Raw genomic sequence first — 16702 nt, 5'->3', positions numbered from 1 at the left:
CCCCTCTCCTTTCCCCCCCTCTCCTTTCCCCCCCTCTCCTTTCTCCCCCCCTCTCCCCCTCTCCTTTCTCCCCCCCCTCTCCTTTCTCCCCCCCCTCTCCTTTCTCCCCCCCTCTCCCTCCTCCCCCCCCTCTCCCTTCCCCCCCCCCTCCCTTCCCCCCCCTCCCTTCCCCCCCCTCCCTTCCCCCCCCTCCCTTCCCCCCCCTCCCTTCCCCCCCCTCCCTTCCCCCCCCCTCCCTCTCCCTCCCTTTCCCCCCCTCCCTTTCCCCCCCTCCCTCTCCCCCCCCTCCCTCTCCCCCCCCTCCCTCTCCCCCCCCTCCCTCTCCCCCCCCTCCCTCTCCCCCCCCTCCCTCTCCCCCCCCTCCCTCTCCCCCCCCTCCCTCTCCCTTCCCCCCCCCCCTCTCCCTCTCCCTTCCCCCCCTCCCTCTCCCTTCCCCCCCCCCCCTCTCCCCTTCCCCCCCCCCCCTCTCCCTTCCCCCCCCCTCCCTCTCCCTTCCCCCCCCCTCCCTCTCCCTTCCCCCCCCCCTCCCTCTCCTTCCCCCCCCCCTCCCTCTCCCTTCCCCCCCCCCTCCCTCTCCCTTCCCCCCCCCCTCCCTCTCCCTTCCCCCCCCTCCCTCTCCCTTCCCCCCCCCCCTCCCTCTCCCTTCCCCCCCCCCCTCCCTCTCCCTTCCCCCCCCCCTCCCTCTCCCTTCCCCCCCCCCTCCCTCTCCCTTCCCCCCCCTCCCTCTCCCTCCCCCCCTCCCTCTCCCTCCCCCCCCCTCCCTCTCCCTCCCCCCCCCTCCCTCTCTCCTTCCCTCCCTCCCGGCCGCGCTCAGAACCCTATCTCTGGCTGAGTGGCCTGTCGCTGCTTGCTCCCTGAGTATATGGGCTACGTGTACTTGCTGCTGGAGGGCTCCCGAACGGGTAGGTGAGGTCGGAACTTTTAATTTCTTATTGATTGATTTATTGATTTTTAATTTTATTTTATTTTAATTTTTTATTCATTTATTGATTGATTTATCATTTATTATTGATGATGGTTCTTTATTTTTAAAAGTGAAGGTGTTTAGTGCTGCTCCTGCTGATTTGTTAACTCTATACAAGGTTTTTCGTGGTATACAAAAGTGGACACTTACTCCGTTCTAAGTTAGTTTGGAGGAACTTTTCGCAGTTTTAACTTGCAAAACAGGCGTAAGTAGCTGGAGGCGCCCCCTTTTGAAAAAGAAACGGAACTAAAAGGAAACTAAACTCACTCACTGTAACTGGAGCAAACTAAATGTGGAGAATTTCAATATCTAAGATACAAAACTCCAATAAAAAGTTGCTCCAAAAAAATAGGAGCAAATCCAGTTGAAACTTGGGCCCAATATTACATCTACTGCATTACAATTAGCTATGCTCTCTGTTACCTCTTCAAAAATTTCAGTGAGGTTGGTCAAGCAAGACTTTTGAAATCCATGCTGACTATTCATTATATTTTTGATTTCCAAATGTTCTTCTGTTTTCTCCTTTAGCCGGGATTCCATTATTTTTCCTACCACCGACATTAAGCTGACTGGTCTATAATTAATTCCCAGGACATGTTCTATTCCGCTTCTTAAATATCGATATTACGCTAGCTTTCTGCCAGTCCTCTGGCACTACACCTTTTTCTGACGGATGATTAAATATGTGTAGTAATGCCTCTACTATCTCTTCCCTAGATTCTTTTAAAATGCATGGATGCAATCCATCCGGACCAAGGGTTTTATCCTCTTGAGTTTTATTAGTTTATTTAATATATTCCCTTTTTTATTTTAAATGCGCTTCTCATTACTAATCCCATCATCCAGTGGCATGCCCACCTGGTAAATACTGAAGCAAAATAATGATTAAATATTTCTGCCATCTCTCTATCGTTACCTGTGGCATTATCCTCTATGTCCCTCAATAGAAACATAGAAAGTAGGTGCAGGAGTAGGCCATTCGGCCCTTCGAGCCTGCACCACCATTCAATATGATCATGGCTGATCATGCAACTTCAGTACCCCACTCCTGCTTTCTATCCATACCCCTTGATCCCTTTAGCCATAAGGGCCACATCCAACTCCCTTTTGAATATATCCAACGAACTGGCCTCAACAACTTTCTGTGGTAGAGAATTCCACAGGTTCACCACTCTCTGGGTGAAGAAGTTTCTCCTCATCTCAGTCCTAAATGGCTTACCCCTTATCCTTAGACTGTGACCCCTGGTTCTGGACTTCCCCAACATCGGGAACATTCTTCCTGCATCTAACCTGTCCAATCCCGTCAGAATTTTATATGTTTCTATGAGATCCCCTCTCATTCTTCTAAATTCCAGTGAATATAAGCCTAGTCGATCCAGTCTTTCTAACCCTAACCCTAATCTTCATATGTCAGTCCTGCCATCCCAGGAATCAGTCTGGTGAACCTTCGCTGCACTCCCTCAATAGCAAGAATGTCCTGCCTCAGATTAGGAGACCAAAACTTGGTGAGACCACACAATACTCAAGGTGTGGTCTCACCAAGGCCCTGTACAACTGTAGTAAAATCAGTGGCCCTATTCCCATCCCAACCTTCCTTTATTTAGTGTTGAGCCTGTAAAATATTTTACTGTTTTGTTTTATGTTCCTTGATAATTTAATTTCATAGTTCCTCTTTGCCTTTCTAATTGTTTTGTTTGACTTCTCTCCTAATCTTGTCGTATACTCCCTTATCATGCATATTACCCTGCAGTCTACTTAATGTATACCGCTTTCCTTACCCTCAATTGTTCCCTTATGGTTTTATTTATCCATGGAGTCTCATTAGTGTTAAGTTTGTTCTTTCCTTTGAGCAGAATATATTGTTCCTGCACTCTGTTTTAAATGTTTCCCGTTGTTCTACATCGTTTTTTGCCAATATTGGTGCCCGTTTTATTTTCCCAAGTTCCATTCTCAGCCCCCCAAAATCAGCTTTTCTCCAATCTATTACCCTGGTTTATGTCACACTTATGTCCTTCTCAGTTATCATCTTAAAGCGTCTTATATTATGGTCACTATTCCCCTACTTTTCCTTTTCCTATCTGCTCTGGTTCATTCCCCATTACTAGATCCAATAGCGACGCCTCCCTTGTTGGGCCTTTTACATATTGGGTTAGAAAGGAGTCCTGTACATATTGCAGGAACTCCATTCCCTTACCCCCTTTACCTATCTCTTCTGTCCAATTAATATCAGGGTAGTTGAAATCCCCCATGATTATTATTCTATGTGTTTTACTCATTTCCCTAATTTGTCTTCATATTTCTTCCTCCACCTCCCTTCCACTATTAGGTGGTCTGTAGACTGTAACTATTAGTGTGATTGATTCTTTATTATCTTTTATCTCTCTCCATATGGATTCTATATTTGTCTTGCTGATAGCTGCATCACATTTTTCTACTGCCATTATGTTATCCCTAATAAGTACAGCTACCCCACCTCCCCATTTTCCCCCTCGATCTTTTGTACATATGCTATAACCTGCTGTTTAATTCCCAGTCCTGATTTTTCTGTAGCCATGTCTCAGTAATCCCTGCTCTGTCTGGTTCCTCACAACGCATGATTGCCTCCAGTTCCCCTGTTTTATTACGGACAATGTGTGCGGTGCTGTACAGACAGTTTAACTGATATTTAATAAGATTCCCTCTCACTTTATGTTTAACCATCTTTTTAGACTCCTGTTCTATAACTATTTATTCCCTTGCCATCATTGTCCTCCCTTACTTATCCTTTCCTATGCTCTCTTTGCCTGTTTTGTTTATATGTAGGTTGGTTACATTTCTTGTAGCCCCCTCTCCCCATCTTACTAGTTTAAAGCCTTTGCCACCTCCCTATTTACCCTTTCCGCTCGGACACAGGTCCCATCCCGGTTCAGGTGGAGCCCGTCCCATCGGTACAGCTCCTTCCTGTCCCAGAATTGGTGCTAGTGTCCCATGAAAAGAAACCCCTCTTTCCCACACCAGTCCTTTAGCCACGTGTTAAATCTCCTGATGGCAGCACTTTTGGTCACCTGCGCTAATTTCTTCTTGTGTGGCTCGGTGTCAAATTTAGTTTGTTTTGTCTTGTAACACTGTTGTGAAACGCCTTGAAACGTTTTACTACACTAACGGCGCTATATAAATACAAGTTGTTGTCTATTTTTATGTCTCTCGCTAGTTTACTCTCGCATTCTATTTTTCCTTTATCAATTTCTTGCCCTCCTTTGCCGAATTCTAAAATGCTCCCAATCCTCTCACTGCTCTTTTTGGCAACATTATAAGCCTCTTCCTTTGATCTAATACTACTTTAACTTCCCTTGTTAGCCACAGTTGGACCACTTTTCCTGTGGGGATTTTGTGCCTTACAGGAATGTGTATTTGTTGTAAATTATGTATTAATTCATTAAATAATAGCCATTGCTTGTCTGCAGTCATACCTTTTAATGTAGTTTCCCAATCTACCTAAGCCATCTCTCCCCTCATACATGAATGTTTCAATGTTTCTATACCCACGTAGTTTGCTTTGTTTAGATTTAAGACCCTAGTTTCAGATTTAACTAAATCACTTTCAAACTTAATGTCAAATTCTATCGTATTATGGTCACTCTTCCTTAAGGGCCCTTTACTACAAGGTTATTATTTAACCCTTTCTCATTGCACAATACTAGATCTAAAATAGCCTGTTCCCTGGCTGGTTCCTCAACTAATATAGAAAACTATCTTGTATACATTTCATGAATTTGTGCTCCACACTATTACTGCAGGCTTGGTTTGCCCAGTCAATATGTAGATTAAAGTCCCCCATGATTATTGTATTACCCATGTTACATTACAATTACTGTTTGGGGGCCTATAAACAATTCCCACCGATGGTTTCTGCCCCTTGCTGTTTCTTAGCTCCACCCAAACTGAGTCTACTTCTTGATTTTCGGGGCTAAGATCCTTTCTCTCTGCTGTCTACATCCCATCCTTTATTATCAGGGCTACCCCTCCTTTTTTAATTCACCTATCTCTTCTAAAAGTTAAGTATCCTGGAATATTTAGTTCCCAACCTTGGTCACTTTGCAACTCTCTGTAATGACTATTGGATCAAACCTATTAATTTCTATCTGTGCTATTCATCTATTTTGTTGTGATTTATTAGTCAGCAAATTGTATTAGGAAAATTGATGGGATTGAAGGCCGATAAATCCCCAGGGTCCCGATAGTCTGCATCCCAGCGTACTTAAGGAAGTGACCCTAGAAATAGTGGATGCATTGGTGGTCATTTTCCAACATTTTATAGACTCTGGATCAGTTCCTATGGACTGGAGGGTAGTTAGTGTAACCCCACTTTTTAAAAAAGGAGAGAAAACACGGAATTATAGACTGGTCAGCCTGACATCGGTGGTGCGGAAAATGTTGGAATCAATTATTAAAGATGTAATAGCAGCGCATTTGGAAAGCTGGTCCAAGTCAGCATTAATTTATGAAAGGGAAATCATGCTTGACAAATCTTCTAGAATTTTTTGAGGATGTAACTAGTAGAGTGGACAAGGGGGAGCCAGTGGATGTAGTGTATTTAGACTTTCAAAAGGCTTTTGACAAGGTCCTGCACAAGAGATTAGTGTGCTAAATTAAAGCACATGGTATTGGGAGTAATGTATTGACATGGATAGAGAACTGGTTGGCAGACAGGAAGCAAAGAATAGGAATAAACGAGTCCTTTTCAAAATGGCAGGCAGTGACTAGTGGGGTACTGCAAGGTTCAGTGCTGGGACCCCAGCTATTTACAATATACATTAATGATTTAAATGAAGGAATTGAATGTAATATCTCCAAGTTTGCAGATGACACTAAGCTGGGTGGTAGTGTGAGCTGTGAGGAGGATGCTAAGAGGCTGCAGGGTGACTTGGACAGGTTAGGTGAGTGGGCAAATGCATGACAGATGCAGTATAATGTAGATAAATGTGAGGTTATCCACTTTGGTGGTAAAAACAGGAAGACAGAATATTATCTGAATGGTGACAGATTAGGAAAAGGGGAGGTGCAACGAGACCTGGGTGTCATGGTACATCAGTCATTGAAAGTTGGCATACAGGTACAGCAGGCGGTGAAGAAGGCAAATGGCATGTTGGCCTTCATAGCGAGAGGATTTGAGTATAGGAGCAGGGAGGTCTTACTGCAGTTGTACAGGGCCTTGGTGAGGCCACACCTTGAATATTGTGTACAGTTTTGGTCTCCTAACCTGAGGAAGGACATTCTTGCTATTGAGGGAGTGCAGTGAAGGTTCACCAGACTGATTCCCGGGATGACAGGACTGCCATATGAAGAAAGACTGGATCGACCAGGCTTATATTCAATGCAATTTAGAAGAATGAGAGGGGATCTCATAGAAACATATAAAATTCTGACGGGATTGGACAGGTTAGATGCAGAAAGAATGTTCTATTGGGGAAGTCCAGAACCAGGGGTCACAGTCTAAGGATAAGGGGTAAGCCATTAAGGACCGAGATGAGGAGAAACTTCTTCACTCAGAGAATTGTGAACCTGTGGAATTCTCTACCGCAGAAAGTTGTTGAGGCCAGTTCATTAGATATATTCAAAAGGGAGTTAGATGTGGCCCTTACGGCTAAAGGGATCAAGCGGTATGGAGAGAAAGCAGGAATGCTTGCGATTCTGGAGCGCCCTGCAGCTCCTTGTCTGTTTGGCGCGGCGCCCAGGGGGGCGGAGCCGACACTCGCGCCGATTTTGTAAGCGGGAGGGGGCGGGTACTATTTAAATTAGTTTTTTTCCTGCCGGCAACGCTGCGCGTGCGCGTCGGAGCGTTCGAGCATGCTCAGTGTGAAGGAAACATTGGCACTCTGCCATTTTTGTAGTTCTTTGTAGCTGTTTAATTTTTGAACATTTTTTTAATAAAAGCACATTGCCATCAGCACTTGCAGCCTTCTCACTGTCTCCTTCCCCCCACCCCCCCGCGGGAAGAACGGGCGCCTTCTCCCCCCCCCCCGCCTGCAGGAAGAACGGGCGCCTCCTACCCGCCCCCCCCCCCCAAACCCCCCGCAGGAAGAACGGGCGCCTTCCCCCCCCGCGGGAAGAACGGGCGCCTCAGGCTGACTGCAGAATTCATTGTGCCTGAAGCACTTTCACACAGGTAGGAAGATGGTTTATTTAATCTTTTCTTTGCTTATAAATGTTTATTCAGGTTGGATTTATTTGTATAATATTTGTAGAAGTATAAATAAGGATTTATTGTAGAATTTAATGACTTCCCTTCCCCCCCACCTCGTTCTGGACGCCTAATTTGTAACCTGCGCCTGATTTTTTTAATGTGTAGAACAGGTTTTTTCAGTTCTACAAAAATCTTCACTTGCTCCATTCTAACTTAGTGGAAACTTTGAAATCAGGCGTCAGTGGCCGGACACGCCCCCTTTTGAAGAAAAAATTCTGTTCCAAAGTAGAACTGTTCTACCTGACTAGAACTGCAGAAAAAAAAATGTGGAGAATTGCGATTTCTAAGATAGTCCGTTCTCCACCAGTTGCTCCTAAAAATCAGGCGCAAATCATGTGGAAACTTGGGCCCTATACTCCATCTGCCAAATTTTTGCCCATCATTTAGCCTGTCTATGTCCTTTTGCAGATTTTTTTATGTCCTCCTCACACATTGCTTTTCCTTCCATCTTTGTATCGTCAGCAAACTTGGCTACATTACACTCAGTCCTCTTTTCCTAGTCGTTAATATAGATTGTAAATAGTTGGGGTCCCAGCACTGATCCCTGCGGCATTCCACTAGTTATTGGTTGCCAACCAGAGAATGAACCATTTATCCTGACTCTGTTTTCTGTTGGCCTACTCCTGCTCCTATTTCTTATGTTCTTGTGTTCTTAAGTTATGCTAAACCTGTATCGAACCTCGGTGAGACCACACTTGGAGCACTGCGTACAGTTCTGGCCGCCATATTATAAAAAGGATATAGAAGCACTGGAGAGGGTGCAGAGAAGATTTACAAGGATGATACCAGAAATGCGAGGGTATACATATCAGGAAAGGATGAACACTGGGTCTCTTTTCTCATTAAAAGGCTGAGGGGTGAGCTAATAGAGGTCTTTAAAATGATGAAAGGTTTTGATAGAGTGGATACAGAGAGAGTGTTTCCACTTGTGGGGAAGAGCATAACTAGAGGCCATCAATATAAGATAGTCACCAAGAAATCCAATCGGGAATTCAGATGAAAATTCTTTACCAGAGAGTGGTGAGAATGTGGAACTCGCTGCCACAGGGAGTGGTTGAAGCGAATAGTATCGATGCATTTAGAAACATAGAAAATAGGTGCAGGAATAGGCCATTCGGCCCTTCGAGCCTGCACCACCATTCAATATGATCATGGCTGATCATGCAACTTCAGTACCCCATTCCTGCTTTCTCTCCATACCCCTTGATCCCTTTAGCTGTAAGGGCCACATCTAACTCCCTTTTGAATATATCCAACGAACTGGCCTCAACAACTCTCTGCGGTAGGGAATTCCACAGGTTCACAACTCTGAGTGAAGAAGTTTCTCCTCATCTCAGTCCTAAATGGCTTACCCCTTATCCTGAGACTGTGACCCCTGGTTCTGGACTTCCCCAACATCGGGAACATTTAAGGGGAGGCTAGACAAGCATATGATGCTCCAGTTAGACACTTAATATCCAAGCAGTTTGTGACATTTTTATTCTTACTACCAAAATGCACCACCACTGTTTTCTATATTGAAATTCATTTGCTGAGTAAACACCCACTCTGCAAGTTTATTACTGCCGCCTTGTATTTTGTGACAATCCTCCTTTGTACTAATTACTCCCCCAATTTGATGTCGCCTGCAAATTGAGAAATTGTACTTCCAATTCCTGAGTACAAATTGTTCATGCAAAAATGTAGCGATGGTCAGTTCCCATCAAAGATTACTTGCCACTAATCTACATTACTTACCATAGTGACAACTTCAAAAATACTTCTTCAAAGCGATTTGTCTAGTCCTGAGGTTGTGAAAGGCACTATATAAATGCAAGTTCTTTTTAAACCTGAGAAGATATTTATGGCGGATCCAAATTTGTGAAGCCGGGCCCAGCTAACAAAGCGCTTGTTGTTTGGTCTGTTGGGAAAACGATATGTGTTTAGCGTATTAAACACCTTCTGTCTGGGTGCCTGTTTTGTGAAACCTGTAAGATCCGTCATCATTGAAAGGTGCTCATTTTTTCCACCTCAATCCTTTCCATGGAAAAATGGTCTAAAATCCAGAAAAATGGCACATGGTGTGTTTTGGCTTTGTTTAAAGACTGGAGGATGTTTGCACTGTGAAGTGCGTCAGTCAACAAAAACATGTGTGTGTATATAATCCTTCAAATAACAGTGTTGATATTTGATGTCTCCAAGATAAGAGACTAATTGATGTCCTGTTTCTGACTGCTCCATTTTTGATCGGGGTGGAGGAGCAGTGAGGGTTCGGGGCCCAGGAGAGGCGAGGGCGCAGGGGCAGCATAGGCCAGCCCACACTGCGATACGTGGCTAGTAGGAGCATGTGTGTGCACTAGGCCCGTGCTGCAGAGCTGGTCTCCAGTCGTCTTGGTTAACCCTTGCCACTGTATCAAGACCTGGCTCTGTCAAGCCCGTGTGGTGGCTGGTGTGCAACGGGCACCCCATGTTAAAAAAATCCACGCACAGGCATCTTCCACCCTTCAACATGTAGTTCAGGACCTGGAATGTCAGGTCCCTCATTGAAACATCTGTGAATCATCCCTTTTTGATGTTGAAGCAAGTCATCCTCGATACGAGGGACTGCTAATACTATACTTATATAGTGCTTCACAGGAGTATTATGTGATATAAATTTGATGCCGAGCCGCATAAGTAGAAATTAGGGCAGGTGATTAAAAGCTTGGTCAAAGAGATAGGTTTTAAGGAGCGTCTTAAATGAAGAGAGGTAGAGAGGTAGAGAGGTAGAGAGGTAGAGAGGTAGAGAGGTAGAGAGGTAGAGAGGTAGAGAGGTAGAGAGGTAGGGAGTTACAGAGTTTGGGGCCCAGGCAACAGAAAGCACGGCCACCAATGGTGGAGCGTTTATAATCGGGGATGCTCAAGAGGGCAGAATTAGAGGAGCGCAGATATCTCGGGGGGGGGGGGGGGGGTTACAGGGATAGGGAGGGGCGAGGCCATGGATGGATTTGTAAACAAGGATGAGAATTTTGAAATTGAGGCGTTGCTTAACCGGGAGCCAATGTAGGTCAGCGAGCACAGGGGGTGATGGGTGAGCGGGACTCGGTGCGAGTTAGGACACGGGTCAGCGAGCACAGAGGGTGATGGGTGAGTGGGACTTGGTGCGAGTTAGGACACGGGTCAGTGAGCACAGGGGGTGATGGGTGAGTGGGACTGGGTGCGAGTTAGGACACGGGTCAGCGAGCACAAGGGGTGATGGGTGAGCGGGACTGGGTGCGAGTTAGGACACGGGTCAGCGAGCACAGGGGGTGATGGGTGATCGGGACTTGGTGCGAGTTAGGGCACGGGTCAGCGAGCACAGAGGGTGATGGGTGAGCGGGACTGGGTGCGAGTTAGGACACGGGTCAGCGAGCACAGGGGGTGATGGGTGAGCAGGACTGGGTGCGAGTTAGGACACGGGTCAGCGAGCACAGGGGGTGATGGGTGAGCGGGACTCGGTGCGATTTAGGACACAGGCTGCCGAGTTTTGGATCATTACAATAATATTAAAAAACATCAGGCCTTTGGCTTGCAAAACTAGGTGCTGAGTGCTGCACTTTTATTGTACTTGGTTTTAATGTTTTCTTTAGTAAGAAGTTGTGCAATAAAATTAAACTCATTCTCCTAATTCTGCCTCCTGTTTTGCAGCCGAACCTGGAGATGATGTGGGCTATGAAAGCCTATCAACACGCCGAGATTTATTTCAACGTAAGTACAGTTCTTTGCAATAGTTTTATTTCAGGGATGGTTGCCTCTGCTTTGCTGTCGAGGCGTTTAGGTTAGAATTCCGTGCCGTTACCTTGAGACACGACTCTTCCAACGCTCTCCTGGCCGGTCTCTCATCTTCCACCCTCCGTAATCTTCAGCTCATCCAAAACTCTGCTGCCCTTATCATATCCCACACCAAGTCTCTGCAACCCCCCGGGCACGTGGATTTACATTGGCGCCCAGTCCAACACCTCCAATTTAAAATACTCATCCTCGTGTTCAAATCCCTTCATGACCACGCCTCTCCCCATCTCTGTTATCTCCTCCAGCCCTCTTTATCGGCCCACATAAATCTCTCCCCCTCTTTTTTTGTAAATGGTGAGAGATTGGGAAATGTTGGTGTTCAGAGGGACCTGGGTGTCCTTGTACAACAATCACTGAAAGTTAACATGCAGGTACAAGAGGCAATTAAGGAAGCAAATGGTATGTTGGCCTTTATTACAAGAGGGTTTGATTATAAGAGTAAAGACGTCTTCCTGCTATTATATAGGGCTCTGATGAGACTGCAGTTTTAGAAACATAGAAAATAGGAGCGGTAGTTGGCTATTGGACCCTTCGAGTCTGTACTGCCATTCAATATGATCATGGCTGATCCTCTATCTCAACACCATATTCCCGCCTTTTAGTCTCCTTACCCAAGGAAGGATATACTTGCCATAGAGGAAATGCAGCGAAGGTTCACCAGACTGATACCTGGGATGGGAGAATTGCCCTATGAGGAGAGATTGAGTAGACTAGGTCTATATTCTCTAGAGTTTAGAAGAATGAGAGGTGATCTCATTGAAACATACAGGGCTTGACAGGGTAGATGCAGGGAGGATGTTTCCTCTGGCTGAGGAGTCTGGAACCAGGGATCACAGTCTCAGGATAAGGGGTTGGCCATTTAGGACTGAGGTGAGGAGAAACTTCTTCACTCAGAGGGTGGTGAATCTTTGGAATTCTCTGCCCCAGAGGGCTGTGGAGGCTCAGTTGTTGAGTAAATTCAAGACTGAGATCGATAGATTTTTGGATATTAAGGGATATGGGGATTGGGCGGGAAAGTGGAGTTGAGGTAAAGATCAGCCACAATCTTATTGAATGGCGGAGCAGGCTCGAGGGGCCGAATGGTCGACCCCTAATTCTTATGCTTCTGGCCTCATGAACCCATCGCCTTACTATTGGTGGCTATGCCATCAGCTGTCGATGGTCTGCAGTTCCCTCCCTAAACCTCTGACACTCTCTCACTGCTCCTTTAAGACGCTCATTATAACCGCTTTGACCCAGCCCTTCCTAATATCTCCTGATGTGGTTCGGCATTTTGGCTGATTAACCTCTTCAGTCCCACAACCCCCCGAGATCGCTGCACTCCTCCAATTGTGCCCCGATTATAGTCGCTCCACCATTTGCGGCCGTTTCTTCAGCTGCCTGGGGCTCTAAGCTCTGGAATTCCCTCCCTAAACCTCTCCGCCTCCCTCCTCCTTTCAGACGCTCCTTCAAACCTGCCTCTTTCACCTGCCCTCATATGTGGCCCGGTGTGAAATTTTGTTTGATAACCCTCCTGGGACATTTTAAAGGCGCTATATAAATGTACGTTGCTGATTGTGCCTCTTGGGATGTCTCTCTATGTTGAAGATAGTAAATAAATACAAGTAGTTGTTAATCACTCAGGACTCAAAGGTGACCGGTTTCTAGCTCGTAGCTCTGTCAATGGGAGCGTCTCTGTGACCCATGAGCAGAATGAGGAGCTCGCTATTTATGGAATTGTAGAAGTCCAGTTGTGGTCCTTCAGTCTGGACTGGTCAGTGGATACACAGCAGGCTACATCGTTTCTGGACTCGGTGTTTTTTATATCTTTTTATTAAGGAGTAAGTTCACAGAGAGAGAAATCCGTATCGGGGTGGCCGTAATAATCAGAGCTGTTGTTTTCTGTATGTGTAGACGCATGTACATGATTGTTTTGTTGCTGTATATTAATGAATGTTTTCTGCAGCGACTTTAAGTGTCTTGTTTTGGGCAGCCGAGACAGAGATTCCCGGGAGTGTGTTGGTAATTGTAGAAAGTCACGGAGAATGTGGCAGTATTTTCAGGGGGACCCAGGGAGAGGGGGTCCCCTGGCAGTGTGTCATTAACAGGGGTATCCTCTATAAATGTCAGTAATTTCTGGGGGGTCCCTTGGGAATGTCAGTATTTGCAGGGTGTTGCCTGGGAGTGTGTCGATATTAAAAGGTGCCAGATTGTGCATGAGGCCGGGACTCAAGAGTGTAAAAGCACATCCCTTTATGTCACATCATTGCCTGCTATAAGAGAGTCACATTGTTACTCAGGGAGATGTCTGCTCTTTTCAAAGCTCATCTCCTCAGTCGACCCGAGGTTCCTTAAGCTGACCAAAGAGGACGATCAGATCTACGCAGAGTTCCGGAATCAGTTCAGCGACATGAGAGTCGACGTTCTGGATCCAGAGCAGCTAAAGTCGGCTTCTGCAAAACTCGTGAGTTCCTTTTGCGTTGTCCGTTCCTGGGCGACAGCAGGGCTCTCCCTCGCTCGCACCCATTCTTCATGTGCAAGTATCGACAGCCTATTGAACTGTGAGGGGAGTCTGCCTGTTGTTCAGTAAGATGAATAGAATCCAAGCTGTTCCGTGAGCCCGAGCCCGAGCCCTGCCCCATTCAGCACAGACTGGATTGGATGGTGTAGGTTTCTACATCAGCAACACCACTGGGACGCACACCATAGGTGGAACTCTCTCCCCTAAAGTCTATATAGATGCTGGGGACAATTAGAACTTTCAAGACTGAGATCGGTAGATTGTTGTTGCATAAGGGTATCGAACAGTTGGGGTTGAGGTACAGATCAGCCATGATCTTAATTGAATGATGGAACAGAATCGAGGGGCTGAATGGCCTCCTCCTGTTCCTATGTAATCTGTTTTCTTTTTGAAACCAATTTTAAAACATGTAGATGTGTGTATATATTTATGTTCCCCGGCCAGGAGCGATGGGCCACAATGCCACCTTCCTCACAAGGCCGGGCTTGACACACCCTATTCAGGCCCCGTTGTCGTCACACCGTACTAGTGAACACTGACACTCAGTCAAAGGCTGCCTTTCTTCCTGTTTCAGGCATGGCGAACGTTCTGCCTGCAGTTCCAGACCTTGATTGAAGACTTCAACTACGGAACGCTTTTACGGCTGGACTGCTCTCGAGATTACCTGGAGGAAAACACCATATTTGGTAAGGGGGTGGGAGCTGGGGAAAGAAAAGCTTTAGGATTTTAAAGGACAGGGAATAGGTCCTGCTCGCTAGAACTGATGCCTTTGTGAACTTATTCATTCCATTTCCATCTCTCTCTCCCAGCTACGAGGATCCAATTCTTTGCCGTAGAAATAGCACGGAATCGGGAGGGCCACAACACGATGCTGTACCAACGATCAGCAACAACGAAGGCAGACAGTGTCGGCAAGCAGAAGGTCAAGACCCAAGAGGAATCCCGGGGAACGGCCGCGGCAGAGAATACCGCCTGTACGTAGCTGATGGGAGGGATAGGCTGGTGTGGCTGCACAATGGGTCTGCTCCTTGCCCACACCACACAACAGAACATAACACACAGAGAGCACAGCTGCTGAGACCTGCAGCACCTGACTCATCCCCAAAATATGTCTACTTTGCCGTGTGGCTGTCTAAAGCTGTATCATGTACACAGGAATACAGGAGCTGTTACCAAGAGTTGGAAAAGTGCCTGGGTTCAGTGATTGCACTGCAATCGACACGGATCGTAAAACAGGGGTGGGGGTGGGAGGGGAGGGAGGGAGGGAGGGAGGGGAGGGGTGGGATGGGATGGGGTGGGGCGGGAGAGGTGGGATGGGATGGGATGGGATGGGATGGGATCGGGAGGGAGGGGGAGGGAGGGAGGGGGAGGGAGGGAGGGGGAGGGGGAGGGAGGGGGGGAGGGAGGGAGGGAGGGAGGGGAGGGGTGGGGAGGAGAACGAGCACGGGAGTTGCTCCCCACCTTCAGACCGGAGCTTTTCCGCAGCACACTCAAAGCACGGGAGACTGCTTTCAGTACAAACCGTTGAAGTTTATTTGCAGTCACAATGCTTACACTATATGCAGCAAACATTCTTACATACCAACCAACTACCTGATCACGCAGTGAATCGGAAACGTGTTTCATCAGAACATTCAGTTGAAAGGAACAATAAAAATATATAATCCGCTGGTTTTTCTTTTCCTTCCAGGATATAAACGAGCTGTGCTCAACACATAATTAGCAGCAACAGTTTCTGAAAATAATACAGGGCTTTAAAACAGTTTCTGTCACCTCTTCTCGAGCTATTCCAAAATCACTGCTGGAACAATGGTTGGAAACATATGACAGGCATTCGGTACCTCGCGCTAACTCCCAATTAGTTGAGAATGACCAAAATTGGGGAAGTGTACATACTGTTTATCTCTGTATTGATTTATGTTACTCCTGTTGTTAGACGGAGCTCTGTATCGAACTGAACTCCCACACACATTCCACCCCACGTACCTCACATCATCGCACTCCCAACTCTAAAAATTTCAATCACAACTCTTTTGTTTTCTCTTTTTTAATTGATTTCATATAAACATTGTTCAAAATGTCTTAAGAAAAAAAAATGTACAAGTTTATACAAGGCCGATGAGGGGCAAGAGCACGAAGGCACTCCCTGCCAGGATTTTGTTTGTGAAGGGGGGAGTCTGGGACAGGGCCAGGTCCCACAGTCCGATGCCCAGGGTGAGGTGGGGGAAGGGGGGGGTGGGGGGAGCTGCCCTTTGACCTCCTATCCCTGGGACAAGGAGCAGGGACGCATCTATCCGACTGAACTCTGACCTCTTTCCCCACCCTCCCTCCCTCCCGTCCGTTTCGCATCAGAGACACACTACCCTCCCCCACCCTCCGGTCGACCCCTTACAACTGGATTGGAGACGCACACCATCGTGGGAGGCAAGATCCAGACAGACGTCAGCTCATCATATCGTTGCTGTTGACACCGTATGTCGAGTTCTTCATCGAGTCATTCACTTCCCTCCGAAACACCGAGAGGTTCTGGGTGAACCTGAGGAGCAATTAAAAAAAAAAACCAGCCGGTCAACTTACAACAACAACTTGTATTTATAAAGCGCCTTTAACGTAGTAAAAGATCCCAAGGCGCTTCACAGGAGCTTTACAAGACAAAACAGATAAATTTGACACCGAGCCACAAAAGAAGAAATTAGGGCAGGTGACCAAAAGCTCGGTCAAAGAGGGAGGTTTTAAGGAGCGTCTTAAAGGAGGAAAGAGAGGTGGAGAGGTTTAGGGAGGGAGTTACAGAGCTTGGGTCCCAGGCAGCTGAAAGCACGGCCACCAATGATTATAATCAGGGATGCTCAAGAAGACAGAATTTGAGGAGTGCCGAGATCTCGGGGGGGTGTTGTGGGCTGGAGGAGATTACAGGGATAGGGAGGGGGCAAGGGCCATGGAGGGATTTGTAAACAAGGTTGAGAATTTTGAAATTGAGGTGTTACTTAACCGGGAGCCCATGTAGGTCACCCAGAGAGTGGTGAACCTGTGGAATTCTCTACCACAGAAAGTTGTTGAGGCCAATTCACTAAATATATTCAAAAAGGAGTTAGATGAGGTCCTTACTGCTAGGGGGATCAAGGGGTATGGCGAGAAAGCAGGAATGGGGTACTGAAGTTGAATGTTCAGCCATGAACTCATTGAATGGCGGTGCAGGCTAGAAGGGCCGAATGGCCTACTCCTGCAC

At 46.8% G+C, this 16702-nt stretch overlaps 2 protein-coding genes across 3 annotated transcripts in view; one reads left to right on the top strand and one right to left on the bottom strand.

The window, feature by feature from the left end:
* pbdc1 (polysaccharide biosynthesis domain containing 1) overlaps nt 1–14654 on the top strand; it is a 16605-nt gene extending 1951 nt beyond the window's left edge. Inside the window, exons 2-5 of the mRNA XM_070865323.1 lie at nt 10833–10892; nt 13279–13419; nt 14051–14162; nt 14286–14654. Coding sequence (XP_070721424.1) covers nt 10833–10892; nt 13279–13419; nt 14051–14162; nt 14286–14458 — 486 coding nt within the window. The 3' untranslated portion in view covers nt 14459–14654. The remainder of the gene's footprint in view (nt 1–10832; nt 10893–13278; nt 13420–14050; nt 14163–14285) is intronic.
* A 331-nt stretch (nt 14655–14985) lies between these two features.
* The window catches only part of xpo7 (exportin 7), a 131914-nt gene continuing 130197 nt past the window's right edge, over nt 14986–16702 (bottom strand). For both annotated transcript variants that reach the window (XM_070866166.1, XM_070866165.1), the window contains exon 28: nt 14986–16012. In XM_070866166.1, the coding sequence (XP_070722267.1) occupies nt 15919–16012 (94 nt within the window). In that variant the 3' untranslated portion in view covers nt 14986–15918. The remainder of the gene's footprint in view (nt 16013–16702) is intronic.

This window comes from Pristiophorus japonicus, chromosome 22 (assembly GCF_044704955.1).
Source record: "Pristiophorus japonicus isolate sPriJap1 chromosome 22, sPriJap1.hap1, whole genome shotgun sequence".
NCBI lineage: Eukaryota > Metazoa > Chordata > Chondrichthyes > Pristiophoridae > Pristiophorus > Pristiophorus japonicus.
The sequence above is the reverse complement of the archived record's forward strand: the minus strand, read 5'-3'. Positions and strand labels throughout refer to the sequence as shown.